Below are 20,156 nucleotides of genomic sequence, written 5' to 3' on the forward strand. Positions count from 1 at the left end.
CACATCGTACTTAAAATGGCAAAATTCAAAGACAAAGAGAAAATCTTAAAGGCAGAAAGGGGGAAACAGGAAGTCACATAAAAGGAGACCCCAATAAGACTAGCTTCTCATTGGAAACTCTCAATGACAGAGAAGAATGGCAAGAAATATTCCACGTAATGAAAATCAAAGGCCTGCAACCAAGACTGCTTCATCCAGCAAGGCCCTCAATTAAGATGGAAGGCCAAATAAGGAGTTTCCCAGACAAAAGAAGTCTAAAAGAATACACCCTCACGAAACCAGCTCTGCAAGAGATGCTAAAGGGACTGCTTTAAGAAAATGAAGAAAACAGTGAGAGAGAGAGGAACACAGGAATGAAAAAAGGCAATGAGTAAGTACCTATGAATAGTAACCTTAAACATGAATTGATTAAATGCTTCGAACAAAAGACACAGAATAGCTAAGCGGATAAGAAAGCATGACCCACACATATGCTGCCTACAAGAGATCCTGCTCAGAATAAAAGACCTATACAGACTGAAAGTGAAGGGATGGAAACAAATATTCCAAGCACATTGACAGGAAAAAATAGCCGGCATAGCAATACTCATATCAGAGAAAATTGATATCAAAAAGAGGGCCATAGCAAGACAGGAAGAAGGTAATTTCATAATACTCAAGGGAAGAATCCATCAAGAAGACATAAACATTGTAAATATATATGCACTCAACACAGAAGCACCCAAATACATAAAGAAAGTCTTGGAGGACTTCAAGAAAGAAATTGAGAGCAATACAATTATAGTCAGGGATTTCAACATCCCACTGTCAAAAATGGATAGATCTTCCAAACAGAATATCAACAAAGATATTGCGACATTGAACAGTGTCCTAGATGAAATGGACTTAACTGATTATATATATCTGACTATAATTGTGTTGCTGTCAATATCTTTGTTGGAGTCCTCCAAGATTTTTCAACCCAAAGAAGCAAAATACACACTCTTTTCAAATGCACATGGAACATTTACAAGGACAGACCACATGATAGGACACAAAACAAGTCTCAACAAATTCAAGAAAATTGAAATCATAACAAGTATTTTCTCTGAACACAAGGGACTGAAACTAGAAACCAACCTCAAGGAAAAAACTCAAAAACACTCAAACTCATGGAGACTGAATGGCATGCTATTAAACAATGAATGGGGTAATAATGAGATCAAGGTAGAAATCAAAGTTTCTGGAAACAAATGAAAATGAACTCACAACAACCCAAAACTTATGGGACACATCAAAGCAGTCCTGAGAGGGAAGTTCATAGTGTTACAGGTCTACCTAAAAAAGATAGAAACTTTTCAAATAAACAACCTAACACTATACATACAAGAACTCAACGAACAACGACAAAGACAGACCACAGCAAGTAGAAGGAAGGAAACAACCAAGATCAGAGCAAAATTAAATGACACAGAGACTAAAAGCACAATTTTAAGGATCAATAAATCCAGGACCTGGACTTCCAGCCAAGATGGAGGCATAGGTAGACACACTGTGCCTCCTCGCACAATCAAGATAGAGACAACAACAATTTAGAAGCAGAATAACAACCAAAACTGACAGAAATTTGATCTGAATGGGAGTCAGAAAACCAAGAAAATAGACATGTTCATCCAGACAGGTAGGGGGGGCGGAGTCAGGCAGCCTAGCACGAGTCACAGTGCAGAGAGCAGAAAGTGTTGGGACCAAGCACATGAGGCATCTGGGGCAGGCAAAACTGCAGTAGGTGTACCCTGAATGAGCAACCGGCAGCTAGCAGACCCCAGCCAAGGGGTGGCAGACCCAGCGAGGCAGTGATTGTGAAGCAAGGCACTGTGCACAACCCAGGATCACAGCACTGGGAAATAGAGCCTTGGGGCACTAACTGAGGACACCTGTGTGGATTGAGGTGCAGGGAGGGACTCCCAGCCTCACAGGAGAGGTCCTTGGAGGATCCCACAGCATGCACAAGCCCACCCAAACAGAAATTGGCACCAGAGAGGCCCAGTTTGCACAGGGGAAACAGTGGAATGGACTGAGGTCCCACAGACAGTGGAGCAAGTGCCAGTGTTCCCTCTCGGACCCTGCCCCCACATACGTCACAACCCAGCGACTGGGGTGCCCCACCCTGGTGAACACCTAAGGGTCTGCCCCTCACACATAACAGGTGCGACCAGACCAAAGGGGGGCAGTGGGTGGAAGATGGCTCAAACAGATTTGAAAGCCCCAGAGTCAGTTTTTTTTTAAGCAACTGAGACATAGCCAACCTGTTAGATACACAGGTCAAAGCACTGGTGAACAGGATACTCACAGAATTGGTTGATTTCAGTCACAAATCAGATGAACAAATGAAGGCTATAATAAGTGAAATGAAAAAAATGCACAGGGAACCAATAGTGATGGAATGAAAGCTGGGTCTCACATCAATGGAGTGGACCAGAAGGAAGGGAAAAAAAACATACAACCAGAAAAGAATGAAGAAATAAGAATTCAAAACAATGAGGAGAAGCACAGGAACCTCCAGGACATCTTTAAAAGATCCAACATCCGAATTATAGGAGTACCAGAAGGAGAAGAGGAAGATCAACATGTGGAAAAGTTATTTGAACAAATAATAAAGGAGAACTTCCCCATTCTGGCAAAGGAAATAGACTTCCAGGAAACCTAGGAAGCTCAGAGAGTCCCAAAGAAGTTGGACCCAAGAAGGAACACACCAAGGCACATAATAAATACATTAGCCAAGGTAAAAATGAAGGAGAGAATCCTAGAAGCAGCAAGAGACAAGGAGACAATAATGTACAAAGGAGTTTCCATCAGACTGTCAGCTGATTTCTCAAAAGAGACCTTACAGGCAAGAAGGGGTTGGAAAGAAGTATTCCAAGTCATGAAAGACAAGGACCTACATCCCAGACTGCTCTATCCAGCAAAGCTTTCATTTAGAATTAAAGGGCAGATAAAGTGCTTCTCAGATAAGGTCAAGTTAAAGGAGTTCATCATCATCAAGCCTTTATTTTATGAAATGTTAAAGGGACTTATCTAAGAAAAATAAGATAAAAAAACATGTACAGTAAAATGACAGCAAAGTCACAATTATTAACAACCACACCTAAAACAAAAACAAACTAAGCAAACAACTAATACAGGAACAGAACCACAGAAACGGAGATCACATGGAGGGTTAGCACCAGGGGAGTGGGAGGAGGAGAGGGTGAAAAGGTATGGAGAATAAGTAGCATAAATGGTAGGTAGAAAATAGACAGGGGGAGGGCAAGAATAGTATGGGAAATGTAGAAGCTAAAGAACTTATGACACATGGACATGAACTAAAGAGGGGGAAATGTGGGTGGAAGAGGGTGTGCAGGGTGGAGGGGACTGACAGGGGGAAATGGGGTAATAGCATAATAAATAAAATATATTTTTTAAAAATAATAATAAAACCAGGAGCTCGTTCTTTGTAAAGATAAGCAAAATCAACAAGTCTTTAAGTAGATGCATCAAGCAAAAAAGAGGACCCAAATAAACACAATCACAAATGAAAGAGGAGATTACAATTGAGACTGTAGAAATACCAAAGACTGTACGAAATTACTACAAAGAACTATATGCCAAGATATTTGAAAACCTAGGTGAAATGGACAAATTTCTAGGAAAATATAATCTTCCAAAACTCAATGAAGAAGAAGCAGAAAGCCTGAACAGACCAATAACAGCTGACGAAATTGAAGCAGTAATCAAAAAATTCCCAACACACAAAAGCCCTGGACCAGACGGTTTCACAGGAGAATTCTATGAAGCATTTAAGGATGAGCTAACCCTTATCCTTCACAGACCATTTCAAAAAACCCAAAATGATGGAAGTCTCCCAAACTCTTTTTATGAAGCCAGCATCATCCTAATCCCAAAACCAGATAAAGACACAACAAAGAAAGAAAACTTCAGGCCAATATCACTGATGAACATAGATGCTAAAGTCCTCAACAAAATATTGGCAAACCGCATCCAGCAATGTGTTAAAAAGATCAGACACCATGACCAAGTGTGATTCATCCCAGGGATGCAAGAATGGTGTAATATTCCCAAATCAATACACATAATACATCACATAAACAAAAGCAAAGGCAAAAATCACATGATCATATCAATAGATACAGAAAAACCATTTGATAAGGTACAGCACTCCTTTACGATAACAACACTTAGGAAACTGGGAATAGAGTAAGCATTCCTCAACCTAATGAAGGCCATATACAAAAGACCTATAGCCAACATCGTGTTCAATGGGAAAAAACTAAAAACTTTCCCACTAATGTCAGGAACAAGACAAGGTTGTCCATTTTCACCACTTCTATTCAACACAGTATTGGAAGTCCGAGCCACACCAATCAGACAAGAAAAGGAAATAAAAGGCATTCAAATTGGAAAAGAGGATATGAGACCGTCATTGTTTGTATATGACATGGTAGTGTAGATAGAAAATCCTATAGGCTCCACCAAAAAACTGCTCGATCTATAAATGAATTTGGCAAAAGAACGAGATACAAAATCAGTATTTAGAAATCTAAGGCATGTTTGTATACCAGCAATGAAATATCAGAAACAGAAATCAGGAAAAAAAATCCCATTTGATATAGCAATAAGAAAAATAAAACACCTAGGAATAAACCTAACCAAGGAGGTAAAAGACCTATACTCAGAAAACCACATAGCACTCAAGAGAGACATTAAGGAAGACAGAAACAAATGGAAACATTACCATGTTCACAGATGGGAAGAATTAACATCATCAAAATGTCCATACTACCCAAAGCAATTTATAGATTCATCGTAATGCTTATTAAACTATTTCATAGATAGAATTTATGGCATATTTCACAGATACAGAACAAACACTTCAAAAATTTATATGGAACCATAAATGTCCCCAAATAGCTGCTCCAATTTTGAGAAAGAAGAACAAAGTAGGAGGGATCACAATGCCTGATATCAAACTGTATTATAAGCCCACTGTAATCAAAACAGCCTAGTACTAGCATAAGAACAGACACATGGACCAATAGAACAGAATAGACAGCCCAGAAATAAACCCAAGTCTCTACCGTCAATTAGTATATTTGACAAAGGGGGAAGAAGCATAAAATGGAGTAAAAATAGCCTTTTCAAAAACAAACGGTGGGAGAGCTGGGCAGCTAGCTATATGCAAAAAAATAAAAGTTGACCACCAACTTATACCATACACCAAAATAAATTCAAGATGGATAAAAGACTTAAATATAAGTTGTGACAGCATAAAAGTCCTAGAGGAGAATGTAGGCAGGAAAGTCTCAGATATTCCTGTAGCAATATTTTCACTGATATGTCCCTGGAACAAGAGACAAAAGGGAAAGAATAAACAAATGGCATCTCATCAAAATAAAAAGCTTCCACCCAGCGAAAGAAAACAGCATTAAAATGAAAAGAGGACCAATCATATGGGAAAACATATTTGCCAATGATACCTCAGACAAGGGTATGATCTCCAAAATATATAAAGAACTTACACAACTCCACTCTAAGAAGACAAGCAAGCCAATTAAAAAATGGGCAAAGAACTTGAACAGACACTTTTCTAAGCAGGATATACAGAGGGTCCAGAGACATGTGAAAAGATTCTCAACATCACTCGCCATCAGAGAGATGCAAAGTACAATCACAATGAGATACCACTTCACACCAGTCAGAATGGCCATCAACAAACAGCAAACAAATCAACAAACAACAAGTGCTGGAGAGGTTGTGGAGAAAAGGGAACCCTGGTGACTGTTGGCAGAATTGCAGACTGGTGCAACCACTGTGGAAAACAGTACAGAATTTCCTCAAAAAAACTAAAAATAGAACAGCCTTTTGAGCCAGCAATTCCACTGCTAGGATTATATCCTAAGAACCCTGAAACACCAATCCAAAAGAACCTATGCACCCCAATGTTCATGGCAGCACAATTTACAATGGCCAAGTGCTGGAAGAAATCTAAGTGCCCATCAGTAAATGAATGGATCAAAAAAACTATGGTACATTTTTACAATGGAATTCTATGCAAGGAGCTCCTACCCTTTGTGACAGCATGGATGGAACTGGAGAGCATTAGGCTAAGTGAAATAAGCCAGGTGGTGAAAGACAAACACCATATGATCTCATCTTTAACTGGAACTTAATCAACAAAACAAACAAGCAAGCAAAATATAACCAAAGACACTGAAATTGGGAATCAGGTTACACAAACCAGAAGGGAAAGGGGAGGGGATAATGGGGGAAAATGGTGAAAGGTTTACAGTAACAACTATAAAGAACAGATCGAATATAACAAGGGTTGGGTGCAAACGGGAGGGAGGTGGGGAAGGCTGGAGTGATAGGGAGCAGTGGGGGGAAAAGGCAGAAAAATAAAATATCAGAATAAGTATAATCAAAAATAAAAGAGGAGAAATAACTGATATCAAAGAACTACAAATGATTGTAAGAAAATAATATGAATAATTATGTGCCAACAAACTAGGCAACCTGGATTAAATGGATGAATTCCTAGAAACATAGGTTCTAAAACTAAATCAGGAAAAACAGACAGATTATACCTAGTCAAAGTGAAGCAGTATTCAAAAAACTCCCGAGAAACAAAAGCCCTGGACTGTGCGGCTTCACAGGTGTATTTTGGCAAAAATTCTGAGAAGAACTAACACCTCTCCTTCTCAAACTATTTCAAAAAATTCAAGAGAAAAGAAGGCTCCCAAACTCATTTCATGAGGCTAGCATTATCCTAATTCCAAAACCAGATAAAGACACTTAAAAGAAAGAAAAGTATAGGCCAATATCACTGATGAACATAGATGCTAAAATTCTTAACAAAATGTTAGCAAACCAAATACAGCAATGCATCAAAAAGATCATACACCATGATTAAATGGAATTTCCTTCAGGATGCAAGTCTGGTACAACATTTGCAATAAAAAATGTGAATCACCACATAAACAAAATGAAGGATAAAGACTGCATGATCATAACAATACTTGCAGGAAAAACATCTGAAAAAATCCAGCACTAATTTATGATAAAAACTCTCATCAAAGTGGGATTAGAGGGAACATATCGAAATATAATAAAGGCCATATGTGACAAACTCACTGTCAGCATCATACTCAATGGGCAAAACCTGCAAGCCTTCCCTTTAAAATCAGGAACAACACAGGGATTTCTGCTTTCATCTCCCTTATTCAACACAGTACTGGAAGTCCTAGCCACAGCAATCAGACAAGAAGAAGAAATAAAACACATCCAAATGGAAAGGAAGAAGTAAAACTGTCTTCGTTTGCAGATGACATAAAATGGTACATAGAGAACCTCAAAGATTCCAGAAGAAACTACTAGAACTGATAAATGAATTCAGCAAAGTAGCAAAATACAAAATTAATATCTAGAAATCAGTTGCATGTTTAGTTGCACAAATGAACTAAGAAAGGTAAATTAAGAAAACAATCTCAATTCAAAATTGCTACAAAAAAAATAAGAAACCTAACCAAGGATATAAAACACCTGTTCTTGGAAAACTGTAAGACACTGAAGAAAGAAACAGAAGAAGATACAAATAAGTGGGAGCATAACGTGTTCATTTGTAGGAAGAGTGATCATTAAAATGTCCATACTATGTCAAGCAATCTATAGATCCAAAACAATTCCTTTAAGATTCCAATGATGTACTTCAAGGAACTAGAATATTTTTAAAAATTATATGGAACCACAAAAGGCTCCAAATAGCAACAATGATCCTGAGGAGGAAGAACAAAATTGGAATCAAGCTGCCTAATATCAAACTACACTACTAAGGACATAGTAATCAAAAGAGCATGGTACTAGCATAAAGACACAGATCAATGGAACAGAATAGAGAGCCCAGAAATAAACCCACACCTTTATAGTCATTTAATATTGACAGAGGAAGCAATCACATACAATGGGCTAAAGACAGTTTATTCAATAAATGATCTTGGGAAAATTGGACAGACACATGCAGAAAAATGAAAGTAGACCACCTTCTTTTACCATACACAACAACAAATTCAAAATGGATCAAAGACTTAAATGTTAAGCCTAAAACTGTAAAAGTCATAGAAGAAAACAGGCAGCAAAATCTTGGACATTGCTGCTAGCAATATTTTATTTGCAGGGAAAGGAAAAAGAAGACAATATAAACAAATGGGACTATATCAAACTAAAATGTTTTTGCACAGCAAAGGAAATCATCAACAAAATAAAAAAAAACATTGAATGGGAGAACATATTCACTGATACATCTGATGACAGGTTAATATCCAAAATTTGCAAAGTACTTACAAAACTCAACACACATACAAACAACAACAACAACAACAACAACAAAAACAATTTAAAAATGGGCAAAGGATCTGAACAGACACTTCTCCAGAGAGGACACACAGATGGCCAATAGACATGAAAGGTGCTCAATGTCACTAATCATCACAGGAATACAAAATAAAACCACAATACAATGTCACCTCATATGTGTCAGAGTGGCTATCATCAATAAACCAACAAACAATAAGTGCTAGCAAGTATGTGGAGAGAGCAGAACCCTTTCGCACTGTTGGTGTGATAGCAGACTGGTATAGACCGCGTGGAAAGCAGTATGGGGTTACCTCAAAAAATTAACAATGGAACTGCTTTATGACCCAGTGACCCCACTTCTGGAAATTTATCTGAAGAATTGGAAACTCTGGATAGAAAGAACATAAACACCCCTATCTTCAATGCAGTGTTATTTACAATAGCCAAGATTTGGAAACAGCCTTGATGTCCATCAGTAGATGAGTGGATAAAACTAATATGGGATATGTACACAATGAAATACCACTCAGCTTTAAAAAAATAATTTTACCCTTAAGAGAGCATGAATGTACCTGAAGAACATTATGCTAAACAATATAAATGAGTTAGAGAAAGACAAATACCATATGATTTCACCTATATGTAGAATCTAATGAACTGAACTTAACAAGGAAAATGGGGACAGACTCATGGATGGAGAGCAGTATGACACCTGGGAAGTGGGGAGGTGAGGGGACAGAGGGAGGGATTGAGCTAAAAGGAAAAAGGACTCATGGACAACAGTGTGGTGACAGCTGGGGGAAAAGGATATAGGAGGACTATATGGTAATGGAAAAAATACAATAAAGATTAAAAAAAAACAATTGCAACTTCACTGTACTAGTCAATGGTGAAGGTAGGTGCAATTGAGTGATCACGTGTACTGTGTGGCCATTGCATTCAAAACAACTGAGCAAGTACAGTAATGAATCTGCATCAAATTTTGCATTAAGCTTAATATTTCTCTGTGAAAAATCTTCAGATGATTCAGAAGGCCTAGGGCAACTGGTGATTGGCAGCCTCATAATGGCAATGTGCTTGCTTATGCATCACAACTCATGCAGAATTTTTTGATGGAATTTCAAATCCCCCAGGTGACTCAGCGAATCCCCCTACACCCCAGATTGACACCCTGTAACTTCTGGCATTTCCCAAAACTAAAAATCACCTTTGAAAGGGAAGAGATTTCAGGCCATCAATGAGATTCGGGAAAACTGACAGGACAGCTGATGGTGACTTGGGAGAACTGTGTCAGGTCCCAACGTGCCTACTTGGAAGGGGACTGAGGCATCATTGTCCTATGCACAATGTTTCTTGTATCTTCTTCAATAAATGTCTCTAATTTTCATATTACATGGCTGGAAACCTTCTGAACAGGCCTTGTATAAATTGGGCTGCACAAAAATGGAAACCTGTGTTGCAAATGACACCATTAAGAAACTGAAATGACAACACAGAGATTAGGACAAAATACTTGTGAATCATATATCTGACAAGAGACTTGCATCCAGAACATATAAAGAACTCTCAGAATTCAACAATAACAAGAAAACCCAATTTAAAAATGTGCCAAGGATGTGAACAGACATTTCTCCAAAGAAGATATACAAATGCATAATAAACATACTAATCATTAGGGAATTACAGGTTAAAACTATAATGTGATATCACTCTCCACCCACCAGAATAGCAATAATTAAAAAGACAATAACAAGTACTGACAAGGATGTGATGTGGAGAAATTGGAGCCCTCGTAATATTGCCAATGGAAATGTAAAATGGAGCAGCTGCACTGGGAAACAGTCAAGCTGTTCCTCAAAAAGTTAAACATAGATTTACCACCTGACCTAGCAATTCCATTCCTAGGTGTTTACCAAGACAAATGCAAACATATGCACACTTAAAAATGTGTGTACAGATGTTCACAAAAGCATTATTCGTACCAGCTAAAAGTAGAAACTCAAATGTCCATCAACCAATACACAAAATGTGGTATATCCATACAATGGAATATTACTTGGTAATAAAAAGAAAATACTGTACATGTTAAAATGTATATGAACTTTGAAAACATTTTGTAAGTGAAAAGAAGCCAGTCAGAAAAGACCACATATTATATGAATCCATCTATATGAAATGTCCAGAGTAGGCAAATCCACAGAGACAGAAACTAAATTAGTGGTTTCCCATATCTGAGGTGGGGATCAGGAATGAAGAGTGATGACTGTTAAAGGATAAGGGGTATCTTTACTAAGTGATGAAAATATTCTGAAATTAGGTTGTGGATGGTTGCATCACATATTAAAAACTACTTAAGTGTTCATGTTAAATGAGTGGATTCCATGGTATGGTAACTGTACTTTAACATAGCTATATAGATAATTAATAGAAAGCTAGCATATCTTCTCTTGTCTGGTTAGTTCTCACTTTGCCACCTCCATTTCTTCTTGATTCCCCTTTTTTTATACCTGACTCCACTCCATCGTTCACTAACTTCCTCTCTCCCTCTCATCACCTATCACCACAGTTGTTCAGACAGAACCAACCTTTGTTAGCAACGCTCAGTCAGAGGCCTAGCTGAGCAATGTACCCACAGCAAAAGACTATGACACCCTCCCTTCAGAAAATTCACTTTAATAACTTAAGCAGTGAAATGGAAGAATATGAATTTAAAGTTATAAAACTACTTCTGGGGAAGGGTAGACTATAGCAAATAGCCACAGAATGCTCCTTATGTTTCAAAGTGTGGGGCATATCAACACCATTTTTATTTACTTCAGCCAGTAGGCAGTGATTACTAAGCTTACTTTGAACATTTAATAAATATTTACTGAGCATTTATTGTGTACCAGGATGTGTTCCAGATGCTGGTCATATTGCAGTAAACAAACAAAAAAAGGCAAAAAGATAGAAAATCACTAATCATTGAGCTTATAGATAAAATAAAATAATAAATAAAATAAAACAAGAAGGGAATGATGAGGGAGAAGGAAGGTTACAATTTAAAATACCATGGCTCCACTGACATGCCTTCTGACCAAAGACTTGAAAGAGATCAGGACATCTTGTGCCAAAGTCCTGAGGTAGTTATGTGTCTGGGTGCCATAGTGGCTGGAGCAGAATAACCAGAGGGGGCAGTGGAGGCAGCTGAGTTGAGAGGAAAATGAGGTCTGATCCTGCTGGGGTCCATGGGTTACCTAAGGGCTTTCTTTGCGTCTTCCTCTGACGAAGTTGGGGAACCACAAGAGATTTTGAGTAGAGGAGCCAACACAGTAAGAAATATATGATGGCTCACGACAAAGCCTGGGGCCCCTTTCTCCTGCCATCTCTGAGCCACAACTGATTGTTTTAAGGGTGAACATCTGACCCCAAAGGAACTGAGCCAGTCACTGATGGAACCAATCAAAATTCATCCCATTTCCAAAATCTAAACTAAACATAAGATAAAATTAGCCAGTGTTGGGACTTAAATAAAAAGTCATACAGAATCAAGGCTGGGGGACAGCTACTTCTATTAGTGTAGGCAGCTACTTAGTTATTAACAAAGGAAAGGAGAAAATGCAATTGGACACTGACCTGGATTAACTAGGAAGCGGCAGCTTCACAATCTGGGCATCTGAGTGGACAGGAAAGGTCAGCTTTCCAATCTCCGTAGGGAACCACCGCCCCACCAGCAGCAGAGGCATGCATAGTAGGAGTTAAAATAGTGACCATAAAAGGGAGGAGTCTAGCCTGGGAAAATCTGGGAAAAGGATCAAATAGGATAAGGGTACAAACCTGGGAAAATCACTGGTTAGGGGAAAGCACCACATAACCTCAGGGAAGATCCAGGAAAGACAGTGGTTAGTTTCAATGATAGCCTTCTCTCTCCAAAGCCCACGGAGACATAATCAAACCTTAACAAAGGCTGATGGGGGCATGATTTCTTGGAGAGGGCACTCTCTCTCCATAGCAGCCACATGTGCCTGGGTGTGGCAGCTGTACTGGTGAAGCAGTGTTAAAAGCAGACTGGAAGGGATGAGAGACTGTTCTGGACTACTGAAGCCTCAGCTGCCAATGCCACAGAAATGGCACAGCAGCTCTGGGCCAAAGCCCTGACCCTCCTCCTGGGCTTTGTACAGACAAGTGCAAGCCTGCAGCAAGATGGAGCTGAGTCATCTGGTCGTGGACGAGGCAGTGTGGCAGCCTCTTCAGAGGCATCTATGCTCTGCACACCCCTTGAATAAATCTTGCTACTACACTTCAAATCCTGTTTGTGTATCCTTGAAATGTGTTTCCTGCAATGCTGTGGAAGAATTCTATTTCCTCTAGTAATACTTCTTTGGCATGAACAACCAGAAGCCAAACTGAAAATTAATGCCGAAGACCAGCAGAAAGGAGCAGAAGCCTGATGAGGAAGACCCCAAAAATAGGAATGGAGAATAATCTGTTTATCTCATTATACAGCTTGAGGTATTGTACTTCTATCCTAGAGGACAAGAAATACATGGGACTCAGGACTTTCCAATATATCTTTCACCTTGGCCTCTTTGTGTAAGTTTCTCATCCTTGTAGTGATCAAAGTCCCTGACTTAGAAAGACAGTGAGCAATATTTTGTCATCAAAGCACCATATGGAACTAAAATGGGTGTCCATTCATGGCTTGAAGGATAACCCAGTTCGAGTAGCTCCTAAAACAAAGGATGGGTTGTGCAGAGGGGAAACTGAACACTATGCCCTTCCACCCCACTCCAGCTTCCCACAGCTATTGCCAGGAACATTTTGAAGTGCTTTCATCATAACTTATAAAAACTTTTAACTCAGCAAGGTGCAATTCAACTACCCTATCCTTATTTTTAAATTTCCTCCCATGTCACTGTCAATAGGAAAACTTTTAGCATATCCTGCAAGGTTAAAGAAATATATTTAGTGATATTAAGTTATGTTACTTTTTTAAGATGAAGTTAATTAAGCTGTGAAATACCTGTTTGGGGTTTACTAGGTGCTGAGTGTTTAAAGGTCTTAGAAGCACTCTCACCACAGACAGGCTGCAGTCTTGTTTCATTGAGGGCAACAAGGCCAGAGCTAACTGCTGTCCTCCCACCCATCCCCCATGCTCTCCTGCTGGGCAGTGTGCCAAGAGAATACATAGGAGAAAAGCCAAGAGTAGTGTCTCTCTGTCAACTCTAGACAGGACCTGTTCTGAATGGCTGTTTCTAAGTCTAGGGGATGCAAGAAAAAGAAAGAATTATGATACAAGGTCTGGCTCACAGCATGTCTGTCTGCCGCACAGGGGCACATAGGCTGACTCTCAGCCAACAAAAGCAACAGCTGCCAGATAATAAGTCTGCAGTGCTTCACCCACCATGCAGGATCCCACAGCTGCTCATCCTTATGCTGTAACCAACAAGACCCCAATATAAACTAATCTGCTAAACTACCAGTTTATCTAATAGGCTGGGTGAAGACTTCAATAGTTAAAATGACTGACAAATATGCACCAGTCCTATAGCACTCCAAAGACATGAGCTAACTAATCTACCCTACTGCTCTTGAGTGGGGAATGCACTTCAGATATTCTCTCAACATTTCTGCAGAAACTGGGCAAGCTGCAGAAATGAAAATCTGACCTTCATACTAAAATATAAGCTAATAAATCTAAGCTTGATGTACGATCAGGTCAGTCAGGTCATAATTTTCTTAGGAATTAAAGTTTAAAAAATCACCACATGCCATCTGCAGTAGCTTTAAAATACATCATTTCTTCAGAGCATGAATCTTGGTACTAATTTCATCCATGGTTTCATCTAATTTTCATACCCTTTTCTCTTCACTGCAATTTCTCCACATAAAAATCTCAACCCTGTTTATTTTGGAAGAACTTGAAATCCTTTGGGATAACAAAGCTGAACAATAAGTCTACTTCTTAATTATGATTTAAGAGCCTATAATCATTCAAATTGCCTAATGATTACTTGTTGAATGTCTGTTTTACCACCCATTACCAAGAAGTTAAACCAGAGAAGGAATGAACAAACAAAAAGATGAATCAATGTATGAATAAACAAACAGGTTTACTGCTGCATTAGCTGAAGAGCACAAAACTCTCAGTGTGATAGAGACACAAAGGGTCCGCAAGTGACCTGTATACTTTCTATTAGACAATAATCTCAGAAGATCCAGGGAATGGCTTTCTGTCCCCTCTAGGACAGCTCATTATCTGATTTGTGCACAATGTAAAAGTTCAGTGACAATGGGTTTTACTGTCAAATCTATTTCCCAAATAATATTTGACCTAAATAGTCCCTAAACTTTTAAGAATCTAAATAAAAGTGTCGATTTTTATCTCTTGTTTAAGTCTGAAAGTGCAGATTACCTCCACATTGTCTCTGAATATTTTATAGACACATTATTTACACAAACTCAGAAAAGAGAAGGTAGCAGTATACACTTCCTTCCTACATAGATATTCATGTAGGATGTATGTGCTTATCATATCTTACAAATGTCCTTAAAACTTTTGTAGGAATCAACAACAAGGAAGCTGGACTTTTTGGGAGGGGGCAGCCTTCTCTACTCCACTTCAGCCCCATGTTTACTTACCTGAATTTAAGGTTTCAACATTTATTGGTTTTGAATATGACTGTATAACTAGCTTTTGGAGGAGACTGTGAAACAAGACTTTACATGCTCTTTTAGAAGATCCATAATCTAACCTCCAAAGGAGAAACTGTGGTGCCCTTAGGCTACCTGATAGGAGTCCCTGTTCACACTCCACTCAACTACAAGATGCCTACAGTCATCCTGAGGGCACTCACCAGAGTGACAATGGCACATTCAGCTGTCAGCTGAGCAGCACTGAACAGTGTCCGAACAAACCGGTAAATCTGCTTCTGCTCTGGGTTGTGTTTGTCATAATCTGGTGGCACTTCGGATTTCTAGGGAAGAAAATATTTTCAGATGGCTGGCCACCCAATAAAAGCAAAAGCAAAATAACTAAACAATATCATGAAACACAAAAAGGAGTTTACCGAAAGAGGATGAAGGTTTTCATCAAAAATATCTAAGAGCATCCTTCCATCTGGGTCCCTGGTAGGGAAAATTAATAGAAAATGGAGTTTACTTTCTGAAAGAATGAGTTTCATTCAAAATAAAAAATATGTATTTTTTGATCCAAGTGTAACTTGAGAGAGAAGGCAGTGAGTAATCATTTGTTTTACTTGGTACAGTATTAGATAATTTTTAATAGACCACAGAATAAAGGTTATGAATTAATTTCAGTGAAAATATCGATTTTTATTTGCTGAGTTTTCAAATGAACCAAATCTAAATTTCTTTAACATCTTGTTTCTTGAGCAAAAGCTGATAGATCAGTTTAAACTATTAGTATGTTATGGTTGACAAGAAGTCCAAGGGTAAAATGAAGTAAAATGAACATTGAATGTGTCCTAGAGATTAATCTGAAGTTTTCACAACAGGCAACTTAACCATTTAATTAAGAGTTTCACGATTTTATATTGAAAAACAAAAGGCGATGCATAGAAAAGCTTAGCCCAATAACTAGTAAACCTATAAAAAAATGGCTGGTTGCTACCAGGCTGGTACAGGAGCCAGGTAAAATGGTGGCTTCACTGTAACACAGTGCCTCAAGCAGCTGCCTTGCAGGGACTATCCACACCTCACCACAGACAGCTCTACTTTTTATGGGGTCAATGTTGAGTTTTGCCTAAAAACTTTTCTTTAAAAAACACATTTGGAAACCACTGTTTCTGGTAACAGTATACCACTTCCATTGTCTGCGCTTCCAATGTCAATTAGGCTTGTGAACATCAGAAGACGATAGACATGTCCCTAACACACAGCCATGGTGGTAAACACCACAATTTCTGCTCTATGAATCCACTGCCTACATAAAAATAGAAAGATCTTAACAGAAAAGCTCAATTTGCATTACTAATTGTTTTAAAAGCTTTGGGCATTCATACCCATGCTCATTTTCACTAGCCTGAGGGAACACATGTAGCAAAGATTTAGATAAACACCAGTAAAAAACAAGTTCAACCAGGCAGAACCTGAGACTGGGGTCCAAAAACATAGAGCTGGCTCCTTCTGGTAAACCTGGTGACCTGGTTAAAGGCTCACCAGCCTTTATAAAACCTGGCTATGAAAAATCAGCCAATACTCATCTCACAACTGCCTCTGCAAGATATTCAAGGTGCTACGTGAGAGACAAAGCCTGGCCCAACACCTCATTTCTTTGAGCTATTTAGTTCTATTCAAAGTTCTATTCAATTTTTCTGATGAATGAGAGCCCCTAAAAAGCCTTTCAGCACTCTCAAGAAACATTCACCAGAAGTAATTGTAAAAATGAAAATGTAGGTTCAAGACATGAAAGAGGATTAAGAATTTAAGCTAAAATGACTCCTCTGAGAAATGGATTTTCCTTTCACCTCCATTAAAAGTGATGTGTCTCAGCTGAATAGTACCATCTCTACCAAGCTAATGGATCCATCAACAGCTCCAGAGGTCTGGCCAGTGTGATTTATCAAGGAGAAAGTGTGCAGACAGTCAATGCCACCTCATCCCAAAAGACCTTCAGGATATACTCTGTAAACCAGTCATGCCGGTTTACAAATGCTCACTTTTTCAGTTGGACTTTGTCACTTCCATTCACTTACTTTTGGCCCAGTTTATCAGCACTGGGCCAATAGAGCAATTAAAAGTCTTGATAGTATATTTCAGGTTCAATTCCCCATCCCCCAATTGACTAGCTATGTAATCTTAGGCAAGTTATTTCACCTCTCTGTGTCCCAGTTTCTTTATCTGTAAAATAGAGACAGTATCAGTATCACCTCATGAAGCTATTAATAAAAATGAGATGATGCATGTAAAGAGCTGCCCAGGGTGGCCAGAGTATGCACTTAATAAAACTGGCTCTTATTATCAGCTATGACTATAAATTAACTCTGGGGTCTGTAACTGTCTAAGAACTAAGAAATCACCAAGAGATGCTAATGCAAAACTGGTTGGCTTCAGAACACATCTGAGTTCCATGAACGGCACTACATTGTAATTTAAGACTTAAATGTTTAAAAAGTTTTAACAACTTACATAGAAATAAGCAGCAAAACAAAATGTGCACTTTCACTGATGTTTTTCTGGTCAAGGTTCAAAAGTCCAATAGCCTACACTTTGTAAATTTTTAAATCCAAAATTCTCAAGCACTATAAAGAACCATGAACCACAATTACAATACAGAAAAAAAGTCACTACAGAGAACACATTTCCATTTACCTTTTCCCATAAAACTTTTCAGTAGAAGGTCTGTCTCTAACCTCCACTTCACTGGCTTATCCCAACTCTCCCTTTTTCCCTTTACACTGAAGGTTGCCACCCACTGAGATCCATTCCAACCATGAGGAGGTCAGGATTGTTCCCAGCAATGGGTCCCACCAGTGTAAAAAAAGTAAAGAAAAAAAAAAAGCCAAAATAGAGTCACTTTTGCTAAGCCACATCGCCAAACTAATTAACCTAACTAGTTTCAGCCTCTCCTAGGAGTGGACTTTTAAACCAATCAGTCTGGAATTTCCTGTAAGCATTAGTAAAGTAATCTGCTTCCCCTAAAGACTGGTGTCACCGCCTGAAGTAATCCACTCTTTTAACTTCTTAGTCCCACCCTTTTCTGCCTATAAAAACTTTCCATTTTGTACAACCCCTGAAATGTCCTAGTTGCTAGATGGGATGCTGCCTGACTTATGAGTCACTTAATAAAGCTAATTAGATCTTTAAATTTACTGGGTACAATTTTGTTCTTTAACACAAGTTGTAGTTGTTATTAGATTCATACAGCATAAATGTCATTTAATCAATGAAATAGACTGCAATAAGAATGGCTTTGTTCTTATGAAAATGAAGAAGGATGCTTTGGAAAGACCCAATAAAAGAGCATCACTAAAAATAAATTCATTGTAGATTAGTTGTGGTCAAAACCTGAACGATTCTACGCTCTGATTGTTTTGCAAAAATGTCTTAAGTTTCCTTGATATTGATTTTTTTTTAAATCCTACTATGGAAAAGGATAAATTACAGGTGTGACTTACAAAGGAAAGTCACTTTGGTACTCTAATCAATGCTCCATGCTCAAAACTAAAGTCTTGACACTGCATTAAAAAACTGGCAAATGGATGTACTTTTACGTGTTTTATGTTGAAATATTAAAGGTAACTTTTTAAAAATTTTTCTTTGATTCTCTGTTTTAACTGACTTTTTAAGTTAACTGAACTATCTTCAGAGCCATATCAGAGAGAGGGTTTCTACTACTTTAATATGATTTATGCCTAAATTTATACCAAAATTTCCTCTACTAAAATTGAAACACTATTTTTTTAAAGTTAAACTTGCATATAGTAAATTTTTAAATTATATTTTATAAAGATAGACTGTTTAAAGAGTAAAGAGGAAGTTGAGCATTATCAAGAAGATTCGTTTCTTTTGCTGCCTTTAAACATAGATACCCATCTGATTTCCTTGGATTCAGTAACCATTCAGCACTTACCTGGGAAGTTTTGGTAAATTATACTAACTTTAGAAATTCTATGAAAATAAGAAGACCAAAGCAACTGGAACATAATAAGAAAAAATAACAGAAAAAACACAATGTAATGTTTTTAGTACAAAATTAATCATCCACATACCTGTTTTTGATGTGGTAATATATTGCGAGAGCTACACTGTAAAATAAAATGCAGTTCAATGTTTCATAAACATATTCAAGTCTGACCATAAATATCTAAATTTAAGTCAAACGATCCATCTAAACAGTCCCATCTAATTCAGAATGCCAAATTTAAAAAAATGCCCTCTTTAAAGTGAATCATCCTGCTACTCCTTCTTAGCAATTATTAAATCTTTTCCAGAAATACCAAAACTTCAAGTGATGTTTAAAAATTTCTCTTACTATCTGAACTAAGCTTTCCTCACTTGTAAAATATAGGCACTGTATAAAAAAAAAAACAGGTGGTGCAAATTAAACACCTTTAGAAACCTCCAACTCAGTATCCAGTACTTAAAAAAATCAGTGGTTTCTTTATAGCTACCAGAAAAATGTGAATATCACCCACAGTGGTTTGATATTTTTTCCTCTTAAATCAATAACCCCTTGGCAATCTGCCTACTTACTCACTTGCTGAAATGGTGCTATACTTCTTATATGTTATATGACCTTAAAATTTTATTTTATACTATATTTATATAGTATATTATACTAGTATACTATATATTATAGTATATTTTATACTATTTTATTTTAAAAGATCTTAATTTAACAAAGATATTTCCTTCCCCTGATGTTTTCTAATGTCTTTCTGCTTATAAAATGCATTATACTCATAGGATAAAATTTTTAGAACATACAGGAAGTATAAATAAAAATAAGTATAAATAAAATCCTTTGCCCAAAGATGACTATTAGCTTGAGATACACAGACTCTACACATTATATGTGTAAATAAATAGGTTTGTGTCCTACTTTTATCCTCACTAGCATTTTTCTTACCATTAAAATATTCTTTAAAAACATAATTTTAAATGCCTATGTTCTATCACATAGTTGTTCAATAATTATTAACCATTCCTCCTATTGAACATGTTTCTAATATTTTGCAATTATAATTAACAGCATAATACATATCCTTAGACAAATATTTGTGCAGCCTGTGACTACATTTCCATAAGAGAACATCATATAATTGGGA

The 20,156-nt window shown here is 37.7% G+C and overlaps 1 protein-coding gene across 2 annotated transcripts in view; it reads right to left on the reverse strand.

Annotated features, from left to right (window-relative positions):
* The window catches only part of CCNY (cyclin Y), a 278,861-nt gene that overhangs the window by 38,528 nt on the left and 220,177 nt on the right, over nt 1-20,156 (reverse strand). Inside the window, exons 5-7 of one of the 2 annotated variants that reach the window (XM_045820111.1) lie at nt 19,098-19,133; nt 15,435-15,492; nt 15,222-15,341 (exon numbers count right to left, since the gene is read on the reverse strand). In XM_045820111.1, coding sequence (XP_045676067.1) covers nt 15,222-15,341; nt 15,435-15,492; nt 19,098-19,133 — 214 coding nt within the window. The remainder of the gene's footprint in view (nt 1-15,221; nt 15,342-15,434; nt 15,493-19,097; nt 19,134-20,156) is intronic. The other variant, XM_045820112.1, reaches the window with a different exon arrangement.

Source organism: Phyllostomus hastatus, unplaced genomic scaffold (assembly GCF_019186645.2).
Source record: "Phyllostomus hastatus isolate PE091 unplaced genomic scaffold, TTU_PhHast_1.1 phas_scaffold_39, whole genome shotgun sequence".
Classification (NCBI taxonomy): domain Eukaryota; kingdom Metazoa; phylum Chordata; class Mammalia; order Chiroptera; family Phyllostomidae; genus Phyllostomus; species Phyllostomus hastatus.